General features: G+C 51.3%; 1 protein-coding gene and 1 long non-coding RNA gene across 2 annotated transcripts; one reads left to right on the top strand and one right to left on the bottom strand.

Annotated features, from left to right (window-relative positions):
* Positions 1 to 24: 24 nt before the first annotated feature.
* DBH (dopamine beta-hydroxylase) lies at positions 25 to 14,982 on the bottom strand. The gene is made up of 12 exons (XM_069873209.1): positions 14,599 to 14,982; positions 12,576 to 12,722; positions 10,978 to 11,235; positions 9,413 to 9,589; positions 8,874 to 8,976; positions 7,191 to 7,357; positions 5,258 to 5,401; positions 5,106 to 5,144; positions 4,183 to 4,242; positions 3,428 to 3,555; positions 2,676 to 2,835; positions 25 to 186 (listed from the first exon to the last, which is right to left on the bottom strand). Exons 1-12 carry the CDS (start codon positions 14,968 to 14,970, stop codon positions 52 to 54), a joined length of 1,890 nt encoding a protein of 629 aa, XP_069729310.1. The 5' UTR covers positions 14,971 to 14,982; the 3' UTR covers positions 25 to 51.
* Positions 14,866 to 19,694, top strand: LOC138729202 (uncharacterized). The gene is made up of 3 exons (XR_011338847.1): positions 14,866 to 14,999; positions 18,894 to 18,986; positions 19,086 to 19,694. It is a non-coding gene; the product is annotated as an uncharacterized lncRNA (long non-coding RNA).
* The last annotated feature ends 1,624 nt before the right edge of the window (positions 19,695 to 21,318 follow it).

Below are 21,318 nucleotides of genomic sequence, written 5' to 3'. Positions count from 1 at the left end.
TGCTCCTGCCTGGAGGTGCTTCCCGCTGTGGTGGAAGGAGCAGGCATTGTGTCAGTCCCTCCTGAGCTCACCCAGGTTAACGGGGATGGGAGCAGCAGGCCAAGAGCCCGGGGTGGGTGGGCAGCGAGGGACGGGCTCCTGCAGCCTCTCTGTGATGGTGGGAAGCAGCTGCTTCTCCCACTCGCCCTGCAAGAGAGTTTGGCACCATGAGATCAAGTCAGGGTTTGGGGTATTTGGAGACTCCATCTTCCACCCTACATGTAAAAATGAAATGACATTTAATATTTGAAGTATTTAGCCTGAACCAGGATGTTTTCTTTATGAAACGTTACTAATTATTTGTATTGCAGAAGCACCTACGCATCCCCTCAATGGCAGAGATGTCTGTGGTTGCCCACGTTGCACAACCTCAACAAAGTTAGGGAGTTTCCATCCCAAAAAGTGTTACTCATCAAATCAGATGGAGACAACTTCAACCAGGGAGTCCCACCGACCCACTGTGCTCTTCATACAGCCCTGGAAACTGCTCTCTCTGTCTCTCCAGGTATTGGCAGGAAGGTTGGTTGGAAGTGATGTTTGCTGGGAGCCAGCGTTGTGTGTTCATGTGCAGCTGCTGCAAAACGTGAGGGAGGCAGCAGCCTGGATGAGGTGCTGTGGGGCAGAGCCAGGGAAGGGCTGTCACAGCCTTTGGGGCTCAAGGTGACCACAGCCAGGACGAAACCCCCAGCTCCATGCATTTATGGGGACACCTTGTCTTGAGGATGCTCCCTGCAAGGAGCAAGCTGACAGTCAGACAGCGCCGAGGGCTGAGCCCGCCAGGCAGGATCTAGCTCAGATGTGACTTGTTGGCCTTGGTTAGTGGCCAGATGAGGTGCAGGCAGGTGCTGTGAGGGCAGAGGGGATCAGTCTGGGCTGAGTGATGCTTGTTTGGTGATGCTACTCTTTGGCTGCCAGCTGCGCGCTCATGCGGAAACGTCAGCGAGAGGCTGAGCTGCAGTGTGAGCAGGAGGAGGGAGGTCTGGAGAGGAGAGGTAGAGCCATGAGTCATCAGCAAGAAGAGGAAAGTTGAATTTATGCTTTCAGATTGAATTCCTTGTAATATGTCAAGCGAAATGGGCCAGAGCCTAAACCAGCACCAGGAAAGCCCTGGGGAAGAGTGGACAGGACTGGAGGGATCCACCCAAAGCAGATGAGGAGCGACAGGAGGGGGGATAGCATAGCAGGGGAGCACCAACTGGAGAAACAACTATTTTCCTGTAACCTTTTGCATTTTAGGGAGCAGTTAAGGATGTTTAGGGTGCACTTGCTCCAGGGCTCAGCCCCAAGCCCATCTGCTGCAGCGGTCTGCCCTGACGATACATCCCAAACCCTGTGCTTGCGCCTTGCCAGCATCCTGCTTCTAGGGTAGATAAAAGCATTTGGAGTATCTTGATCATTGTTGTTTTCAGTGGGTTTGAGTGGAAATCTGAGCATAGAGAGCTCGCTGCGAGCCTTTGCAGGTGCAGAGGACCTGGGGACGGTGATGTCCCTGCAGCTGCTCACAAGTGTTACCTTGAGACTTTGCTCAATAATTAACAGCACTCAGTCCTTCCAGAAATCTCATCAGGTTTGGGATCACTGAACTGCAAAAACATGAGCTTAATTAGAAGCTGGTGTTTTTTTTCTCTTGGCAGAAACAGTGTGGAATAAATGAGATGTCTTAAAATTGGGCTCGCTCTGAAAACACCAGCAGAGCAGGAGGGGCAGCACGGCTGCTTTGCCCTCGCTGTGATGTTCATGACCCACTTTGTAGCAGCATCAGCTCTGCCCGGCTCGAGCCTCTTCCTGGTCACCCCCTATACCTCTCTGCAGTCAAGAGAAGTCTGAGTGATAATTTAGAGGCTTAATTTATAATTCTGCTGCTGCACTAAACTTCTGTGTCACTTCTCTCCCTGCAGCGGAGCTCTACATGGCTGAGAGATGCTCCAGGGAACTGGAAAGGTTTCTTCCTCCTCCAGAGCAGACTTTGCTAAAGGGTTTTTACCAGAGTGGGAAGATGATGGTTCCTGAAATCAGCTCGGCATCCTCTGGCGCTGTGGTGGGTAGCACTGGATCTAGGCATAGCATATCATGTAAGCTTATTACACCAATAAATGGTGTCAGGAGCTGATGGTGACAGGAAACATCAATGGTTTTTAAATCTTCATCATCGTCACAGCCTGTTTTTTCTTTAAAGATCTCACAGCCTTCTATCTTTCACATTTTGCTGGATCACTGCGTTCGGAGGCTGCACAGATGCTGCACGTAATGAGCTTGCTCTGATGGGACCTGATGTGATTTGCCAAAGTTGTAAAAACCACCTTGATTTCTCCTCAGTTCTGGACCTAGCCTGGCTTTAACTCTCAGCAAAAGCAGCCTCAAAATCACTTTATGCAACTTCACTTGCTAATTGAATCTGTCCAAGCATACACAGTGGGTTTGGGCTGTATTGTTTTAAGCACTGTGTGCTGAGATCATGTCCTGCCGTGGCCAGGGTTCCCTAGGCAGTTCCAGCTCCCTGCTCTGAGCCCAGTGGGTGCAGCCGTGTCCTGAGCGCTGGAGACCTGACCCATCTCCTTAGAGTCACTCTGTTGAGCTGCTTTTTACCTACAGCTGGGAGTTTTGCTGTGAAGTTTTGATGGTGAACCAGTACCTACCGGGAACCGGATGGCTGAGGATTTGTTGCAGTGCATCGAGATGGGAGCAAAGTCGTAGAGGGATTTCAACACATCTCTGTTGAACGTGTTCCAGGGGATGGAGTAAAACTGCTGTGGGACGGAGACCTGTGGGCATGTGCAGACCTCCTCGTCGTTAAACCTAGGGCAGGAGAAACGCCACACTGAAACACAGCAGGGTTGTCCCCTTTCAGCACTGGATGGGTCTAATTCCTTCCTGCCTCAAGCTCAGCCTGGAACAGCTTAGGAGTTGGTGCTGGGAGAGCCTAGTGCAGCTGGTACTTGCAGGTGAAGGCTTGGGACCAGCCGGACTGTCCGTAAGTAGGACACCTTGTGCAAAGTCAGCATCTTCTTGTGGGTGAATGACCTGCAGCCTGCTCCTCTGAGAGGGATGCTTGGAATATGCCTTGGGTTATAAGAAGTATTTTGCACATAAGCACTTAGCCGTGTGCTGAATCTTGCAGGGAAGTCCCTGCCTGGGAAAACCCTTCCTGGTGCTTCTCACCTTAAGCCCCTGGGCTGGTCTGTGTGCTCTGGGGGTAGGGGAGGGCAGGACTGTGCTCCAGTGTGCAGACACAGCTCCTGAAATCCACGCTGCCTGAGTGCTGTCGCACACCTACAGCTCAGCCAGGCCCTCAAACCCCACTTTTTAAACCTTTTTTTTCCCCGTGTTACTAGCAAAGGGCTCTGCAATGATACCTTTCTACTGAGCACCACCGTGCAGAGCTCAGTACCTGTTCACGAGGTTGAAGTATCGGTGCAGGTAGCCAGGGTCCACAGCGCTTTTGCACAGCTCCAGCTGTGTCTGGGGGTAGTAGTGCACGTAGTTCACACACATCTCCTCCAGGATGCCAAACCCACCCTGTGGCACAGACAGAACCGTGCTGGCAGCGGGGTCCAGCTCTGCCCTCCATGGCTGCACAGGCAAGGGGAGGACAGAGGGACTGCAAAGGCACAAAGCTCACACCTCTATGTACACACATGCACACACACACACATACACACACACCTTCAGGCGCATGGGATAGGCAGCACTCTACTCCTCTGCTCATCCATCCTTTATGCAAGGACAGGCTTTCAGGCTAGATTGTATGCTTTACATTAAAATGCAGATTTCCTATAATCCCTCTGCTATATTTAGCTTTGTCCCTGTTGATGGTACCTCTGACAGGCTCTTTTTTTTTGCTGCCTATGTAAGAAAATAACATGCACTGTCAAAAAATGCCACTTCTCCTTAATTACAATTAATCCCCGGTGGAACAGATTGTGATGGGAATTAGAGTGACACACGCTCCTGCTCAATTAGCACCTTAGCATCCCTGCTGCAGGCAGCAGAATCTTGTGAGTTCCCTTTTTTACTGCCTTCTCTCTGGTTTCTGGCTGTGACGTAGCCCGGGTTCATGCAGGTACCCACCTGGTGGGTGCCCGCAACCCTGGGGCAAACACACACCAGCCCCACAGGGACAGGTGAGCTCACCCCTGCACTCACCACAGTGGCTTGTCTCCGGTCCTTCGTGTTGTATGTGCAGGTTGTGATGAGTTCATCACCCTGGAGAGGTTCGAACACAGACACAGGTAGGTGTGAGAATGCAATGCAGAATTTCCCCTCTCCAATCAGCAAATTTGGGGATCAAGGAGTTTGTAATATAGCAGATCTCCACTCTTTGTAGTGGTGCCAGCCCACGAGCAGCCTGTTTCCCCACAAGCACCAGCTGTGGTGCCGCAGGAGCGCTTGATGAACGTGCATCCCCTGGGGAGATTCCCTAGGGCTGTATCCTAGGGATGGTGTTTCCTGCTTTTCTCACTTAAAATAATGCATTTAGGCAGCATTTTGAATTGCAAAACCTGTACCCAACTTGATGGCACAACAGCCTCCCCTCTGGGGTCAGTGCTGGGGCAAGAGGGGACACCCCAAAGCACAGCCCTGGGATGGTTTCAGTGGGTGCAGAGGCTTTTGAGCAGCTTTCTGGGGCACGGCAGCTCCTGTAGGTGCCCTCTGCTTTGCAGCTAGGTCCTTCCTCACCTGAACAGCCCTGGGGCACCCTCAGCTTCTATTTTACCACCCACTCCTGCTACATTTGCTGCTGAATCTCTTCCTCTCCTTCTACCAAGCAAGGAGGGAGGGGGCATCTCCAGTGCATGCATGGTTTGCTCTTACCCTCAGGCGCCTTCCTTTGCTAGATGATGCCCAGCTAAATTAGTTGCTTAATTTAGCTCCAGGGACAGTTTTGTTGCCCATACACTGGTTTCATTACCTAGCGTCCCCAGCGTATCTGCACAGGATAGACCATGTGGGACACTGCTGCTGGCAGTAGAAAGGGTGAGGTGGCTTAAAGGAGTCAGGGGTCTCGGGGCTGCAGGGTCAGGGGAAGGTCTGTTTAAAAGCCACCAAGGTTTTTTGGAGCCACTCACTGGAAAAACTGCAACCAGCTCCTTCAGCATGCGGATCTCCTAGGAGGGAAGGAAAGAAGCTGCATCAGAGCAACATCGTGGTGTTGTGCCCAGGACAGCTCTGCAGGTGAAGTCCAGCTGGGGCCCCCAACCACCCCTGCAGACCCATGTACCTGGAAGTGAGGGCTGTAGTGACCATCAGCGTTAACAACCTGCCGTTCTCTCCCTTCCCGGGACAGCACTGTCACCACTTTTCTTCCTGCCAGGTGAGTGTGGAGCTGGGAGGCGAAGATGCGGATGCCGGCAGCGGGCAGAGCCTGGGGGAAGGACAGTTCAAGCCCCCACACTCAACCCCATCCCTCTCTCCTCTCGTACAGCCCCTTGCTGCATGCTCAGGACCATCTGTCCCTGCACTGGTCCCTGCATAGGGGTTTGAGGATTGCTGTTCCCTTGGGACAGAGTTAAATTTAAGTCCCTGCAGCGAGACATATGCTTGATCCATTGCCAGATCAAATTTATGTGCTGCTGTGCCCTAAGTCAGCAGGAGCACCTGAACAGGCACTGCTTACTTCCTTCCATTTGTTAGTGATGGTACAAATGATTCCCTTTGGGTAAACCCTACAAAACCATCCACTCAAACTACCCTGAGAGCAATGTGGGCATTTTGAAACCATACTTGAGAGAGTTCTTGGGGAGCTCCTTGGAAGCAGAGACCAATCTTCCCACCGCCGCGGGGAAAAGCACCGCTGGGGCTCAGCCAGCTTGGCAGCAAGTTTTATGAGAATGGTACCCTGGGGAGGTGGAGCAGATGGCTCCCCAGGAGAGCTGCTTTGAGGGGGATGCAGCACATCCCAACCAGCTGCTTGCTGTTTGTTGTACAAGGCAGATTTTATAGAATCATAGAATCACCAGGTTGGAAAAGACCCATCGGATCGAGTCCAACCATTCCTATCAAATAATAAACCATGCCCCTCAGCACCTCGTCCACCCGTCCCTTAAACCCCTCCAGGGAAAGTGACTCAACCCCCTCCCTGGGCAGCCTCTGCCAGTGCCCAATGACCCTTTCTGTGAAAATTTTTTTCCTAATGTTCAGCCTGAACCTTCCCTGGTGGAGCTTGAGGCCATTCCCTCTTGTCCTGTCCCCTGTCACTTGGGAGAAGAGCCCAGCTCCCTCCTCTCCACAACCTCCTCTCAGGGAGTTGTAGAGAGCAATGAGGTCTCCCCTCAGCCTCCTCTTCTCCAGGCTAAACACCCCCAGCTCTCTCAGCCGTTCCTCATCAGGCCTGTTCTCCAGCCCCCTCAGCAGCTTTGTTGCTCTTCTCTGGACTCGCTCCAGAGCCTCAACATCCTTCTTGTGGTGAGGGGCCCAGAACTGAACACAGGATTCGAGGAGCAGCCTCACCAGTGCCGAGTCCAGAGGGAGAAGAACCTCCCTGGACCTGCTGGTCACGCCGTGTCTGATCCAAGCCAAGATGCCATTGGCCTTCTTGGCCACCTGGGCCACTGCTGGCTCCTGTTCAGTCGCTGTCAACCAACACCCCCAGGTCCCTCTCCTCCAGACAGTTTCCAGCCAGACTTCTCCTAGTCTGTAGCTGCTCAGGGTTGTTGTGCCCCAAGTGCAGGACCTGCCATTTGGCCTTGTTAAACCTCATCCCGTTGGTCTCAGCCCATGGATCCAGCCTGTTCAGATCCCTTTGGAGCCTCCCGACCCTCCAGCAGATCCAGCTTCCACCCAGCTTAGTATCATCCGCAAACTTGCTAAGGGTGCACTCGATGCCTTCATCCAGGTCATTGATAAAGACATTGAACAGGGCTGGACCCAGCACTGAGCCCTGGGGAACCCCACTTGTCACTGGCCTCCAGCTGGAGTTAACTCCATTTCCCACCACTCTCTGGGCCCTCCAGCCAACCAGTTTTCCATCCAGGAGAGTGTGCGCCTGTCCAGGCCAGAGGTGACAGTTTCTCAAGCACAATAAGGAGTTTGGGGAGTTTAGAACTGGGAACTCAGAGCTCGGTGCTGTATCACTGCTGCCTGGGCCCCAGGAAAAGCCATTTACAATCTCTCTTCTCTGAGGCCAAGCCAGGATGGAGAGGACGGGCACTCACCAGCTGGGTGCACTTGTCAGTGCAGTACCCTGTGAGGAGGAAAGAGTCCTCGCCGGGGGGAATGGCCATCACCGGCGTGTAGACCAGGCCCAGCTCCATGATGCCGGCATCGTAGCGTCGCAGGGTGGCCGTGTAGTAGAGGCGAATCCCTGAGGAGTCGTGGCGACCTGCCGGGCAAGAGGACGAGGCTGCACATCACTGCGGGAGAAGTAACGGCTGCTGGGACGAGGTCAGGCATGAAAAATTACTCTGCCACAGTGGGCGTGGGGAGAGGTGTGCTGGTCTCTCGCTCGCAGCTTTCTTCATGTGTGCAGTTCTTATTGTTTTTAAATCCTAGATACATTCATGCAAGGCTTTACTGAGTGGCCCAAAACACGTTGCCTAGAGAGGTCAGTGACCTGAGGTTGAATTGCTCCCAAGAAAGGTAAGGAGCACCTCTGGAGAACCCAAAGCAGAACAGATCATGGGGTGCTTTGGAGAACTCTCTCAGAAATATGGCTCGTTGCCTCTTCTTTAACTGATACACCTAGAAAGCTAAGGCCATGCTATTATTGGGGGCCTGGAAGGAGGAGACCAGCCTATGGAGCAAGTGCTCCTTGCATTTGGAAAGCTTCTCCCCTCTTTGCGTTTGAGATGTCTCAATTTAACCTGCCTCAAGGGGCTGGTGGGAGCTGGAGAAGACCCCGTGCCCATGATGTGCCCTGGCAATGCTGACCATGGGGCTGGCAGAGGCAGCAGTGAGCTCTTCTGGGCTGCAAAGCCAAGCTCTGGCTCTCATTTGCCACCCAGCTTAGCCAGCAAAGGGAAAAGGCATGTTCAGTAGGTCAGAAGGGGTTCAAGCTGGCTAGGAACCCCTGTCTCTGGGCTGGAGCCCACCCAGGAATAAGAATAACAGGGGAAACATAATTGGTTAACCAGCAAAAGCAGAGAAATTATGAAAGACATGATCTCCATATTTATAGATGTGTTTCTTCTCAAGTTGCTGAATGTGCTGTGGTTGATCTACAGTACATATGCTCTGGTCTCCTAAAAATACACTTTGGGTAGTCAAGAAGCTACTTGTTTTTATGTAAATGAAGAAACTGGGTTGTTTGGAATCCTTTTTTTTTTTTTTTTTTTCAAATGTGTCTCCTGACAATGTTATCGAAGCAGGAGCACCAGTAAAACATCTAAATTTCCTCATCCCCAGCCAGGCTGGTGCTGTCTCTCTAGTGACTTTGGCACTGCTGTTGCTCTTGTCTCTGAGCTCAGACCCACCACCACCACCTTGCAAAGAAATTAGAGGGATATTCTGTGACAAGCCTGACTAAACCTTGGTGTTGCCTTGGAGCACAGCCCTGCAGGAATGATGTGTAGAGGCAGCATTCTGCATGAGGCACTGTGGGCTTGACCAGGCATCCCTCCCTGATGCTGAGCATGCACCAGGACGGGTCCAGGCTCTGGTGAGGATGGCTTTGCTGAGACCAGAAAGGCAGCAGCACAGTGGGGCTTTAATGTATTCCTCCCACGAGCGCAGATCTGGACTGTGAAGTCTCCAGGAAACTGCAAACAGGGCTATGATTTTGGCCAAGGTTTCTTCTGTATGAAGTCCTCCCTGGAAAGTTGGCGGTCTCTGGTGTTTACCCAGCTCCTCTGCCACTACCTTGCTGCGGAGCCACTGGGCATTGCAACGTGTCTACTCACCTTGCAGCACCAGGGGATTATGGTAATGAATCTCAAGGCGCAAATATCTGGAGGAGCCTGGGCCACCAAAGGCAAGACCCGCTTCTTCAGGGTAGTAGAAAGCCTGGAAGCAGAGGCAGGGTGTTAGGGGAGAAGTAGGGCAGCTTTTCTGAAGACAAGGCTGAAAATCCTGAGGGAAATGTCTAGGAATAATCCTGACTCCCACCATGGGCTGAGGGATGTGACTTGTGCTCTTGGCTGTGTGAGGTGAACTGGTCTTGCTTCCGAAGACTTCTTGCACACTAGCATGCAGATACCACGGCATAACCACTGAGATGGAGCATCACACGTGATTTATGACACCAAGGAGGTGGACTAGGGTGAGGTGGAAACTCATGGGGAGCTCAGATAGGGCCGGACACAAATCCCAGCAGAGGCTGGGGTTGGGGCAGCCCCCATGGAAAAATCCCAAGATGGGATCAAGAAGGGTTGGGAGGCAGCAAGGAAGTGCCCAGGAGAAAAGCTTTCACCCAGGGTGGCAGGTTCTGTCTTACACCCACCTGTGCTCCCATGGCCCATGCTGCAAGCACGTGCCTGCAGTAGTTGAGCCGGTCTGGCTTCATCTTGGAGTCGCAGGGCCCATTGTAATGGGGAAAGCTGTCGAACTCAGCAGCACACTGAAAGACTTCCATGTGGTGAACCAGAGCTTCGTTGCCTGCCGTGATCACTGGCTCGTACTGCAAAGCAGTGTCCAAGAAGGAGGAACAGATTAAGACTGTTTGCTGAGAGCCCATCCCTGGGGGCTGCTGTCTGCACAGGATCCACAAGGAGCCCAAGGCAGGTATGTCTGCTCTCCACTATTGGCTGGGGGGTAGTTTCTGCCATGTGATGGGGAGGGAAGGTTGCTCTGGGCATGAGACACCAAGGACCAAAAGGTCATGGTTGTCTTTGGGTCCAGCCCAGAGTCCACCAAAACCCACAGGGCAACATCTCATCCCTTCTCCACCAACAGATACAACTGATCAGCAGCAAATCTTGGCCTGCTTCGTGATGACTGAGTCCTTTGCCTGTTTTGCAGGACTGAGGTGACTTTGCCTTTTCCTAAAGAGGGTCCTAGCCATGTTATGGTAGCTCTGCCAGCAGCTATTGGGTTTTGTTTCTAGTCAACAGCTGTTCGGGGCACAGGGATATGGGTAGAAAGAGTGACTTCAAATAAACCTGAGGAGCAGCTCTGGCTAAAAGCACCAGCTGTAGAAATGATCTGCAGCAGCGGGAAGGTATCAGGAGTTACGCACTTTTTACTTACACACAGATGATTCATTTCACACCATCTGTTGAAGAGAAAATCCTCCTTCTGAGTCTTCCTTTGCAGCATCGTCTCTCCCGTATATATCACTAAGCGCTCACTTTGGCTTGTGTGTCAGGTTTTACCTCTCCCTGTTGTGTGGTTTTGACTCTGGGTGTGCCAGGTCATCTGCTGAGCCACCTCTGCGCCTGCCAGGGTGATGTTCTCCCAGCAGCTTGTGATGGGCCCTCAGACTAGTGTTACGATACTTGACACTGGAAAGCCTGCAGGTTTTTCTGCTCCTCCTTTGGGGAGGTGACCCAAGGATGTGCAAAACATCTGGGCAGTGCACACAAGTTGTGTTTATGTCTGTAATTGGGTTTTTTTTTATGGACTATACCTAATCTTTTAGAAGCCAGTTCATATCATGGCTCACTCTGCCCTCCTCTCACTATCCCTGTTCCTTTGTTTCCTAGGTTTAGGTATTCCTCGTGGCTCACTGTGTGCCATAATCCTGCTGTGGGTCTGCCCTTGATGGCCACAGCTTTGTCTTCTGCAAGGAAGCTGCTGAGAGCCTGCCCTGAAACCTGCTTGTTATGTCAGGTAGAAAGTCACCAATCTGACACCTCCTGGTGAGAAACTTCTTATTTTGGATTCTCTAGGAGACACGAGGGTGCTACTGGCTGATGGGATGGCTATGGGAGATGTTTTGGTACCATGTTGTGGGTCTGAAAGCCTCTCTGAAAGGGCAGGGAAGACGTGGACTTCCCAGAATGGCAGAATGTGAACATGATTGCTCATCTGCACCAAGGAGAAGAACACCGTTCTCCTGCCTCTTACCATAATAATGTGATGTTTGAGGAAACCATCTGGGAGCTCTGCCATGTAACACCAGTAGGTTGTCTCCTGGCTGGGAATAACAATATCAGGGGCTGTTATCTCCATGGTCTTCATGTCGCTGGGCAGTTCAGGGATGGTGATGTTGGGCTTTAGCAGCTGCACCCTCTGCAGTCCTCTGCGGATGGCAGAGATGTTGATGGCTTGGAGGGAATGGACTGGTTCCTCCAGGATCCCGTAGATAAGGTGCACGGTGCCATCCTGATGCAAGAGCAAAGATTATCAGGTAGTTTTTCATGCAGAAACATGAACTGTGTGGACCATTATCACCAGTATTGGTGGCATGAATCCAGGATTGGCCCTTTTGACCCATCCCTAGGTGGGAAGACACCTTGACTTCACCTGTATCTCCTTTTGCTGTGCTGTCCCAGAAAGACTGTAGGTTTGGGGCATTTCTTTGGCTGACATGAGCAGAGAGGGTTCTCTACCCGTTGGGAGAGCCTGAAAGTTTTTCCCTAGATGGCAACAGTTCCGAAATGAAAACACCTCTCTGCTCTTTCAGAGCCCCTTGTATGCTCTGAGCTATAGGCTGGGACAACCACATTGGTTAAGGGCTCATCCCACCCTGCAGCCCAGCCCTAGCAATAGCCCTAGGCAGCAGCCTGGGGAGGAAGAGCAGAAACAAAACTTCTCCCTGAAATCCTCCCTTTTGCCCAGCTTCTCTTGGTGGGTACCACAAGAAGCTCTGCTGAAAGTCTCCTTCAAGTAAGGAAGGTGCTTCCGAACCCAGTAAGCTCTGGACAGGAGATAAGGAGGAAAGGAAAAAGGAAATATTTTTTTTCTTAAAGGATCAGAGAATAAAGACCTGCGAGTCTTTTTCCTGGTTCACACAGATATTTTCCTCCAGGGCTCTCTGTGTCTTGGCAGACAGCAGTCATTTCTCAGCACAAGACAAGCTTTTGAAAACCAGGGACAAAAACTCAAGGACACTCTGTGCCCACGTTGGCTTTAAAATATCCTGTCCGTCACAGACTTCCATCTGAAGTGAGCCTTGCACTGATTCCTGCCCACACTCGAGGTCTGTGGCTGACACTCTAGAGCTCTTTGACATCCCCACGTGGAAAGTTTCCCCCAGCTCCCATCTCCTGGTGAATGCAGACCAAGAGAGACTTCACTGAACCACACACAGCAGCTCTATTCACCATCCCTTTGCTCCAGCTCCTGCCACAACTCTCCTTTTTTTCCTCCCATTGAGCAACAGCAACACCAACACCTCTTTGTGACACTCTAAACAGTTGGCTCCAGACTGCAAACTGAAGTGATGCAGGAGGGTATTTATATAGACCTAACACATGCTTAGCAGGAGCGGATGATGCAAATAAGCTAAAATCACCACTTTATAGAGGTTTTTAAGGGGTTATAAATAGATCGTGCCAAACATTACTCATGTCCGAGGACTGACATCTGTAGCACGCTTCCTTTCTGCCTTAGACAGTGCAAACACCTGATGCTATCCTTGAAATGAAGCGTTGTTCAGGTATAACCATGGAGGTGAGGGGTTGGAGCTCTGCTCCAGGGCTGGGGTGAGGGTGATGCCATACCTCTATAAGGTAGTCCTTTGGGTCGCAGGTGCTGAAGGCTCTTCTGAAGAGGAGGTAGAGCCCCTTGGGAGCCTTCCGAGCCCCGAGGAGCTGGTAATCCTGCTGGGAGTCCATGTGGAGCCGCCCCTTGGCATCGCTCCAGGCATCCTATGGGAGGAAGAGCACCCTGCTAAGCTGGGACGCTGCAATATCAGCCCTAAAAATTGCTGCCCCTCTTCAAAATCCTTAATTTGCTGTGGCTAGATTGCTTCAGTAACCCAGCAAGGCCTTCCAAAAACTACGTTTGTGGTAATGTTGACAAAGTCACACTGAGAAGCAAAGCAGGAGGTTAACCTGTGCTTAAGGACTTGAAGGTTTGGAGTATAAAACCCTGCAATAATTTGGATTTGAACATTTTTGTCTTGATCTTTTACATCTCCTATCGATATCTTTTGTTTACTGAGGAAAGGCACCCAAGGAGTACCTCACTATATGCATACAAGTGGCATAAGTGCTCTTATCTTGGGGGAAGGAACAGAAGAAAAAGAATAAAGCATCTTGGCATCATTTCAGCCAGAAGTATAGAGTGGTATTTCGAGAACATATTGTTCTTAGAGAGGGAGAGTAAAATCAGCTCCATGAAGCTAGCGTGACATTTGTTTTCATAGGAGTACGGAGTGCAAATTAATCTCGTAGTACATGGGGGGTTAAGCAAATTTGCATCCTTTTAACAGCTGACATACTTATCCAGAAGAAACACTGCTGGGAAAGAGAAAACCAGGACTGGAGAGATTTATAGAAATCTCCTTGCAGGATGCTGTTCAGCACCAAGCGAAGGAGAAAGCCCAAATGCTGCCCGGTGCTTAACTCAGCGTTGTTTGCCTCTCAGTGAGATCAGGAAGGCAGATTAGAAATGATTCTTTATGCTTTTTTTAACATAATGCTGTGACGCATTGTGGCATTCGGGCCACCACACATCTCGAATGGCCAGTAATTAGCAGGAAAACAGTACAGATAATAAACCTTGCTTATCATCCTTTCATTACACTGCAGATCATACTGTGGCTCATTGCAAAAGAATGTATTTTATGGTTAATTTGAAGTAAGCAGAGAGGTAAAATTTAACTTACTGGAAAGCCTCACATGGGGAAAAATGAGAATTGCTTTCTGCAGCCAAGCGCAATCGCAATAATTCTAACATGGTGCTGTGGGGATAGCGAGCTGATGGACAGCACCAGGGTAGCTACTGTAACTGCAGTCCTGGTGGGAAGCCAAACCAAATGAGAACCTGGACAAATGGACTGCGTTAGAGAGGGCAGAGATTCACAGCAGCAATACCAGTGAGACAAGTCAGAACTGAGTTTCCCTGATCTGTTACCACCAGGCGTTCACCACCCAAATACGTTTGCATGTTTAATTTCCTTTAGCACCACGCAGGCAGCCGTCAGGTTGTGTTTTCCTGTGTCCTGCTGATCTCTGCGATAGTGTCGAAGGCGACTCGCAGCTGGGTTATCGGTGCTGGCAGGAGCAGCCTTTCTGGCTGATAATTTTTGCACTATTTCAAAGTCATCAGTGGGAGCTGGGGTTCATTTTTGATGTGACTGACAGCAGCACAAGCGTACCAAGGTGTTGATGCATCCTGCATGTGTGAGTGCGAGCCAGTCTGTACAACCACCTGTAGGAGCTCTTTGCAGCAAAGAACAGCAAAGACATCCACTTTCTGGTTCCATTCAGCCTCACTGATGTGCGGTTGTATTTGTTCTCTTCTCTTTAGGTTTAAAATCATACATAGAATCATAGAATAACCAGGTTGGAAGAGACCCACCAGATCATTGAGTCCAACCATACATCAAGCCCATCGTGTAGATCTGTTACCTCTGGGACAGAAACCCCCAAGCCCTTTTGGACACCTTCCACCTGCAGAGTGGGAGCAATTCAACATGTGCTGCGTCCTGGACCAGCCCTGCTCTTACAAACCACAAGCCAGATTCACCCGCAGGGAGGCATCCCCAAAAGCAGCAGTGCAAACACGCGAGCAACTCACCCCGAAATAGGAATTGTGCCCATCGCTCCAGAGCACGGCCAGGTCCGCATTCTCAAACTCGCCCCTGTCCGACATCCCAAAGAGGAGCCCGAACTGCAAGTGCTTGATGAGGAGCTGGAAATGCACGACTTGCTCAGGGTAGCTGACGTTCCAGGAGAGCTCAAGCAACCCCTTAGGATCAAGGGGCACCTTGTAGGGAAAATCATTCCTGCGAGGCACCGAGCCCTGCAGGGCTGCCATCAGGATGATCAGGAACAACATGACCAAGCTGAAGTATATGGATGCCACCTCCCGCAGCTTGAAGCTGGGGCAGGAGCAGAGCTTGCTCCCGAAGGTCTGCATGACGGCACCCGCGCGCCTGGCTTTGCCCATTTATGTGCTGGCCCTCCTGTGCAAGTTGGGTAAGCGATACTCTTTAATTGCATTTGGTTGTTGGGAAATTGGATTGTTGTATTGACCCCCCCCACTGCTGGCCAAATGCTTGTCATTCGCTGCTTCCCCTTAATTGGCTCTAATTGCACATGGACATTATCAATAGCAATTGAATTTGACTGGGCTGATGTTATTCACTCTTAAATCTTCCTTAACACTGGAAAGGGCTGTTTACTTGCAAACTGCTCTTGCTGAGCCTTGCGTGGATGTGCTCTGTCCTGCTTGCAGTGCCTTTCGCCCAGGTTTAGAGCCAGCCCTGACTGCACTCTGTGAGGTGAAAGCTCCAGGATAGCCCCAGGAGCAATCCCAGCCACTGCTCCACATGTTCCCCAGACTGGGATCACTTACCACCAGTAAGGCAACCAGACTACCTGTGATCAAACTGACAGGTCAGCTGTTTGATGGAGAGAGTCCTGGTCCCGTTCCCTGCCTGTGGTCTGCAGGGTGCAGGTTGAGGGATCATTCTCTGCATCCTCGTTTTGCTTTTGCTCCTCTGAGTAACTACACAGGTTGGTGTCTTGCAGATACATTAGCCTGAGTGCACTCAGGGGACCTCTTGGCTCCCCCCAGCCCTGTTGCTGTGCTGAGCTCTGGGCTGCACTACGGGGACCAGTCCAGCTCTGTGTTTCCTCCCAGCAACACAGTGATGGCACAAAGCCTGGGGAGGCCTTTCTGTGTTTATTTATTTTTGGAGGATGGCCTCTCTGGGGACGCGTCTGCATGAGATGTTGACAAAAGCTGAGCCAAGTCAAGCGACTTGGAGCCTCACGGTCGTTTAGTTGCTGCTGGGCTTAAAATGAACCTCTCCGAGCCGGCTGTGGTGCTGTTCGCTCGAGCTCTTGTGGGTATCAGAGCAGGTCCAGAGGGAGCATCTGAGGAGAGGACATGTCCTTCCTGTGGTTTGGATGGTGGCAATGGTGCTTTCTGCTCCAGCAAGCCAGCCCAATAACTCAGCTGGAGACAGCGTGGGAGATGGCTGTTCTCCTCTCATCTCAGCCTCTATCCGTTTTTTAACCTGTTAATAATAGTTTTACATGTAATCGTGATCACACCTCCAGGAAAATGCTGCAAGAGTTTATTATAGCAGGATAGAGCCAGCCTGACAGAGCTGAGCTGAGGTCCTGGCATCTCACAGGGTCTTTCCTGTGCACTCCAGCATTGAAGGGTACCCCGCAGGCTCCCAGCAGCTGGGGACAGAGAGGGTGCAAACCAGAGCAGAGACACCGCAGCTTGTTAATGCTCAAAGAAATCAGGGAAAAAAATAGAATGAACTTCATGTTATAAGCAGCGTGCTGTGTCACTTACTGGAGTGTCTCAGAGGATGTGGGGAGCAGGGACAGACTCAGCTGCAATGGCTGGAGGAGGCAGAGGATGGGGACCGCAGCGAGTAGGTGCACTTACTGCTAGGGAGTGCAAACTCCTTCTCCTATCCTCCTCCAAAATACCCCTGGGAATGTATTGACTGCAGAGGGAACCCTGGGACTGAATTCACTTTTCCAGGTGGAAAATTACATTTTTGGTTAATATCTGTCATGGGAACTGAACACAGCCCTTCTCAGCCTCCTGTCCTGGCATCTCCAGGCTGCTCTTCTCCCAAAAATCCAGCAGCGCTAGCGAATGCTTCCCTCATCCTGATGGCCCCATGGGCTTTGCAGTGTTGGCATTACACAGATTTCACCCCAGAGAGCAGCCAGGAGAAACAAGAGCCCGGCACTGCTGTCCCAGCTCTCCGGTTGTGTGGCTGCTGAGCACGCGCTGACCCAAGTGCAGGTGAAGGTTCCTGTCTGCTTGCATTTTCCTCCTGCCAGTTCCTCACTGGGCAGTACAGAGCTCAGCACTGGATGGCAAGCACCTGGGATGTGCTTCTCCTTTCAGATGGGATTGTTCTGGGACAGGGCAAGGGGAGAATATTTGCCCTGCACTGGTTATTTAGATAATTATCCCATGAGGTTGAGTGTCTCGGCAATAGGAAATCGAATGGGAGGTGCTGCAGGCTTTGAGATTTGTTCTCCTGCTTTCTAATGATTCAGTTAGTACAAAGAAGCCTTGATCATGGGCAGGGCCTTGTCTGAGCTCGCAGGCATGAAGTAACGCTGACAGTGTTTGAAATATTTTCCCTGCAAAGCTAAATGCGAGAAAAAAACTCTGATTTCCCCTGAACAGCCAGAAGTGAAAACCTTCTCCTTTCTCTCACCTTCATGTGATTTATTTCCAGCCCATCCAAACCCAGCACAGCACTTAAGGAAAGATAAGGATCCCCATGCGAAGCCCAGCTCCTCTTCCTCCCTGGTTTGGCTCCCATCGATGTCCTGCCTGGACCTTTAGAGATGTTAAATATTTGTTATTTCTTTGCTTTTGTAGCAGTTGGGAATTCGGCTCCAGTTTAAAGCAATCTTTAGTCTCTCCCCCACCCCCTTTTCATTGGTTTGAATTCCGATGTCTTCTTTTTCGTTTATTAGCTTTTCTACGTTAATTGGAATTATAATGAACTGCCTCAAGTTCTTTGATACACACACACTGCCTTGCTTTAGTCTCGGAGTTTGTGGTCTTGTTTTATTAATGCCAGCTCACGTGACGAGCGATGCTCTCAGACGCCTTCTATGCGGAGTCCCCTTTGGTCCCCTCTGGGTCTTGGGTTTCACTCGTGGTCCTTGCAGCAATGTCACGGGGACAGATCCACGTTTCCCAGCCTGTGTAATGAGAGGAAATAGATTCAGCTCAGTGCCTGGGTGTTTTAATGAATCATCAATGCGTTCATCGCTATGTTAAATTTGATGAGGTTTTACTGTCCTAAGACACAACCATTACCCAAGAATGCGGCAATTGATCGGGAGCGTCTCTCCTTGTGGGCTGACCTGCTGGTTAGAGGTTTTGGGTTCTCATTCAGCTTTATCGGGCAAAAGGCCAAAGCAGAGAGAAAGCCAGGGCACTGATCTCTCCCAGATGAGTGCGTGCCTCGGCCACATCTTGCATCTCCTGGGAGAGTTGACCCCACACCAGCCCTCCTGCTGGTTGTGGTGTCAGCTTTAAAAACGCATGTCCCGATAGCTTAAGATGCTAGCTGGACAAGGGAGACCTTAAAGCAGCTTCAGTACTGGAAGGGGCTCCAGAAAAGGTGGGGAGGGGCTCTTGGTCAGGGAGTGCAGGGACAGGACAAGAGGGAATGGTTTTCAGCTGAAAGAGTGGAGGTTGAGATGAGATCTTGGGGGAGAAATGCTTTCCTGTGAGGGTGGGGAGGCACAGGTTGCCCAGAGAAGCCGTGGCTGCCCCATCCCTGGAGATGTTCAAGGCCAGGTTGGATGGGGTTTGGAGCAATCTGATCCAGTGGGAGGTGTCCCTGCCCATGGCAAGGGGTGGGAATGGGTGATCTTTAACAACCCTTCTGACCCAAACCTTTCTATGATTCTATGTGGGAGGTCATTACAGCCACCTGGGAAGTCTCCCACCCCTGTGGTGCCCCACGCTGGGTCTGCACCTCCACGGCTCAAATGATCTGCTGCTCCACTCATCTTCCCAAAGGAGGAGGCTGCATCCCCTGCTTTGCTCAAGGCTCCTGGCCCCATTTCTGCATGCACCGTGCTCTGAGATCCTTGTTTGAAAGCATCAGTTGGGTGTGTCTTGTCCTCCAGCTCTGGCTGCTCGGGTAGACATCTGGCTGTGTCACAGAAGCCCCTTGGAACAGGCTTTTTGCTTTGCCCCATTTCTAACCTCATCCAAGCACATACTCACCCACTTCTCTCTTGGCTTTGTTTCCTCATTGCAAAGGGAAAGAAGACGAGTTCCCTGCATGGCAGGAAGGCAGAAGACCCTCATTGGGGGTGGGAGGGGTTCGTTAGCTAATGAATTCTGCTTCCCTCTATTAGAGATGAAACCCCAGGTTGCTGGTGTGTGCAAGTGGAGTTCCTGAGCTTTCCTGTACGGAAGGAATTTGCACTGGAACAGCATAACACGGGCAGGTCAGCTTGAAAACATCTGAACTTTGTAGATAAGCAGTGAGAATTTATTTAAAGAGAAAAAAATTATGTATATCTCTCCCTCTTTTGATTTCTCCCCAGTCACTGCTCGTAAATCCAGGCGAGGAGCGAGGATCCAGCTTTCCACTCATTGCTGTGGGTGTTTATTTTAAGACTTCAATGAGATGTAGAAATGCCAGTTTCCTGACTCCAAAACTCAGACTGCTCGGGGCTGACGCAGAGCAGTCTCCTGCAGGCTGGCTGCCGGGAGGGCTGCGGGATGGGAGCTGTGAGTTCAGCCCCTTTCCTCAAAGGCAGAGCAGAGGCAGCAGCTTTCTTCCTACCTGCAAGCTCTCGACTGAGCTAATGCCGACGCGATTGCGTTGGTGCTTGCATGGGAGCATCCTGTACTGGAGATGAGGCTCAGGTGTCCCCGCGCACCCCTCTGTCCTGCTCCAGGCAGAGCCTGCCACCCCCCTACCCAGCAGCAAAGAGCTGAGGGTGCAGTGATGCACAGGGAATAGCTGGAGCATGCTGTCAGCGTGTAGAAGGGCTGTTTTTAATGGACAGATGCTTCCCCCAGGCCCCAACTTGACTGTGCTGGATGCCATATGAACCCCAGCAACAGCATTAATCCCCTGCCGGGTGCTGCTCGCCCCGTCCTCTGCAGAGCCACACATCCAAACCCTCCTGGCGATGTGCTGAAACTACCCTGACCTTTAGTGCAACAAACGACCCCGGATACAAAGTCAGCCCTAAAGGGAGAAAAGCTGTGATTTCAAGATCCCTGAAAGCAGCAGGGCCTGACATTTGTGACGCGAAGCTCCGGGAAGCAGCTCCATCGGCAGGAGGTGAGGGCTGCCAGCCTCGAACAGACACTGATTTACAGGTAAGTAGGTTTAAACACAACTGATGCACTGAATTAGGGATTGAAGCAGGCAGCACCCCTCCAAGCTATAATCCGTTGCCTTGCTAACATAAATGGAAATTCAATTTGCGTGAGGGTGGGGAGGGAAGGGAAGCTCGCTGTCTGCTCCCGCATGGCTGGGCACAGCTCTCCATGCCCCAGGGGCCCTGCAGCCCCTGTCCGTTTCCAGCCAGAGTCAGGATCGAATTTGCCTTTGTGCTGATGAGGTTAGGCAGTGTCTGACTCAGGCAGGACTGGATGTGGTGTGAGAAGGAGGAAGAGAGGGCTGGCACGTAGGGGAGAGGCTCACGTGGATAGGCAGTCCTGCAGGGTCCCATCACTCTTTATACAAGAGCTGTAGAGTCTGGACCAGTCCCATGGCTCACAGGAACTGTTTAACATATCCCCCAGGGTTGGGAGAACTGTTTATCATCCTTTTAAAAGGATCACTTTGCCCAATTCTGTTTCCATAACAAAACAGAATGGATCTGCAGGCTGTTTATTGGCTTCATCATGCACTAAGAGGGTGCGGGGGCTGCAAATCTGAGTTTGCATTTGCCCAACAAAGCCATAAACGAGTATTTAATGTCTCTATGTCACCTGGACCTTGTTGGGCTAGGGTGGTTATCTCTGAGCTGCATTGGTTTGTGTGGGAGACTGGATGTGCATCTCTGCACGTGATGGGTTGGACGCTGAGACAGGACACTGGGAGGACACCATGACCCAATAGGGGTGGGTAGGAAGAGCCATTCCCTCCTCCTTGCATGTGAGTTTGTGCTTTAGAGCATGACAGCAACAGATGCTCTAGTGTCCTCCTTGCTAGTTCCACCTTCTTGCTTTCTCCTAACTTGTTTCTCTTCTTTGCCTTCCTCAGGACCAAATTTTCTCTCTCTTGCACCAAGTAATGTCCCCTGCCTCATGCCCCCTGAGGAACTGGTGCAAAGGGATCCCAATCCTCTCCAATGCCACCACAGGTGTCTCTTCAAATCAGAGACAATTGGACCTCAGCTGCCCTTTGTGGCTCAGTCCTGCAGCTCTTGCTCTGGCAGCAGTGATAAGGACTGCCATGCATGGAGAAGGCTGATCATCTCCTATCTCTTCTGCCTCCCCTCTCAGGTGAGCCGTATACCTATAGCTCTTCTGCAGCGTGAAAGGCAGGTGGATGGGTTGTGCCCAGCACCATGCCACACTGAGCTGGCAAGGGGAGAGTAGGGAAAAGGCCAAAGTTAGCAAAAGCAGAGCATCACATGCCTTTTGGGAGGTGCTGCCTCGCAAGGTGCTTGAGGCCAGGTGGGCAGCCAGGCTCCTTCCCAACCAGGCTGCTTGCACAGCTCAGCATCCCGGAGAAATTCCCTCCCCAGTGCTGCTGTAGCTGAGCCACCTAATGAAATCTAGTTGCCTGTGCGTGCTATATTAGGGTTACCATGG

The sequence above is a fragment of the Phaenicophaeus curvirostris genome, chromosome 20, assembly GCF_032191515.1.
Source record: "Phaenicophaeus curvirostris isolate KB17595 chromosome 20, BPBGC_Pcur_1.0, whole genome shotgun sequence".
NCBI lineage: Eukaryota > Metazoa > Chordata > Aves > Cuculiformes > Cuculidae > Phaenicophaeus > Phaenicophaeus curvirostris.
This window is presented reverse-complemented; position numbering and strand designations above follow the sequence as displayed.

Bases quoted from the DNA above. Each gene is read 5' to 3' on its own strand.
- DBH (XM_069873209.1), bottom strand. From the start codon at position 14,970: ATGGGCAAAGCCAGGCGCGCGGGTGCCGTCATGCAGACCTTCGGGAGC. The intron at 5,145-5,257 runs GTACATGGGTCT...CTTCCCTCCTAG, and splicing joins ACTACAGCCCTCACTTCCAG to GAGATCCGCATGCTGAAGGA. The intron at 4,243-5,105 runs GTGAGTGGCTCC...GAACCTCTCCAG, and splicing joins AGCTGGTTGCAGTTTTTCCA to GGTGATGAACTCATCACAAC.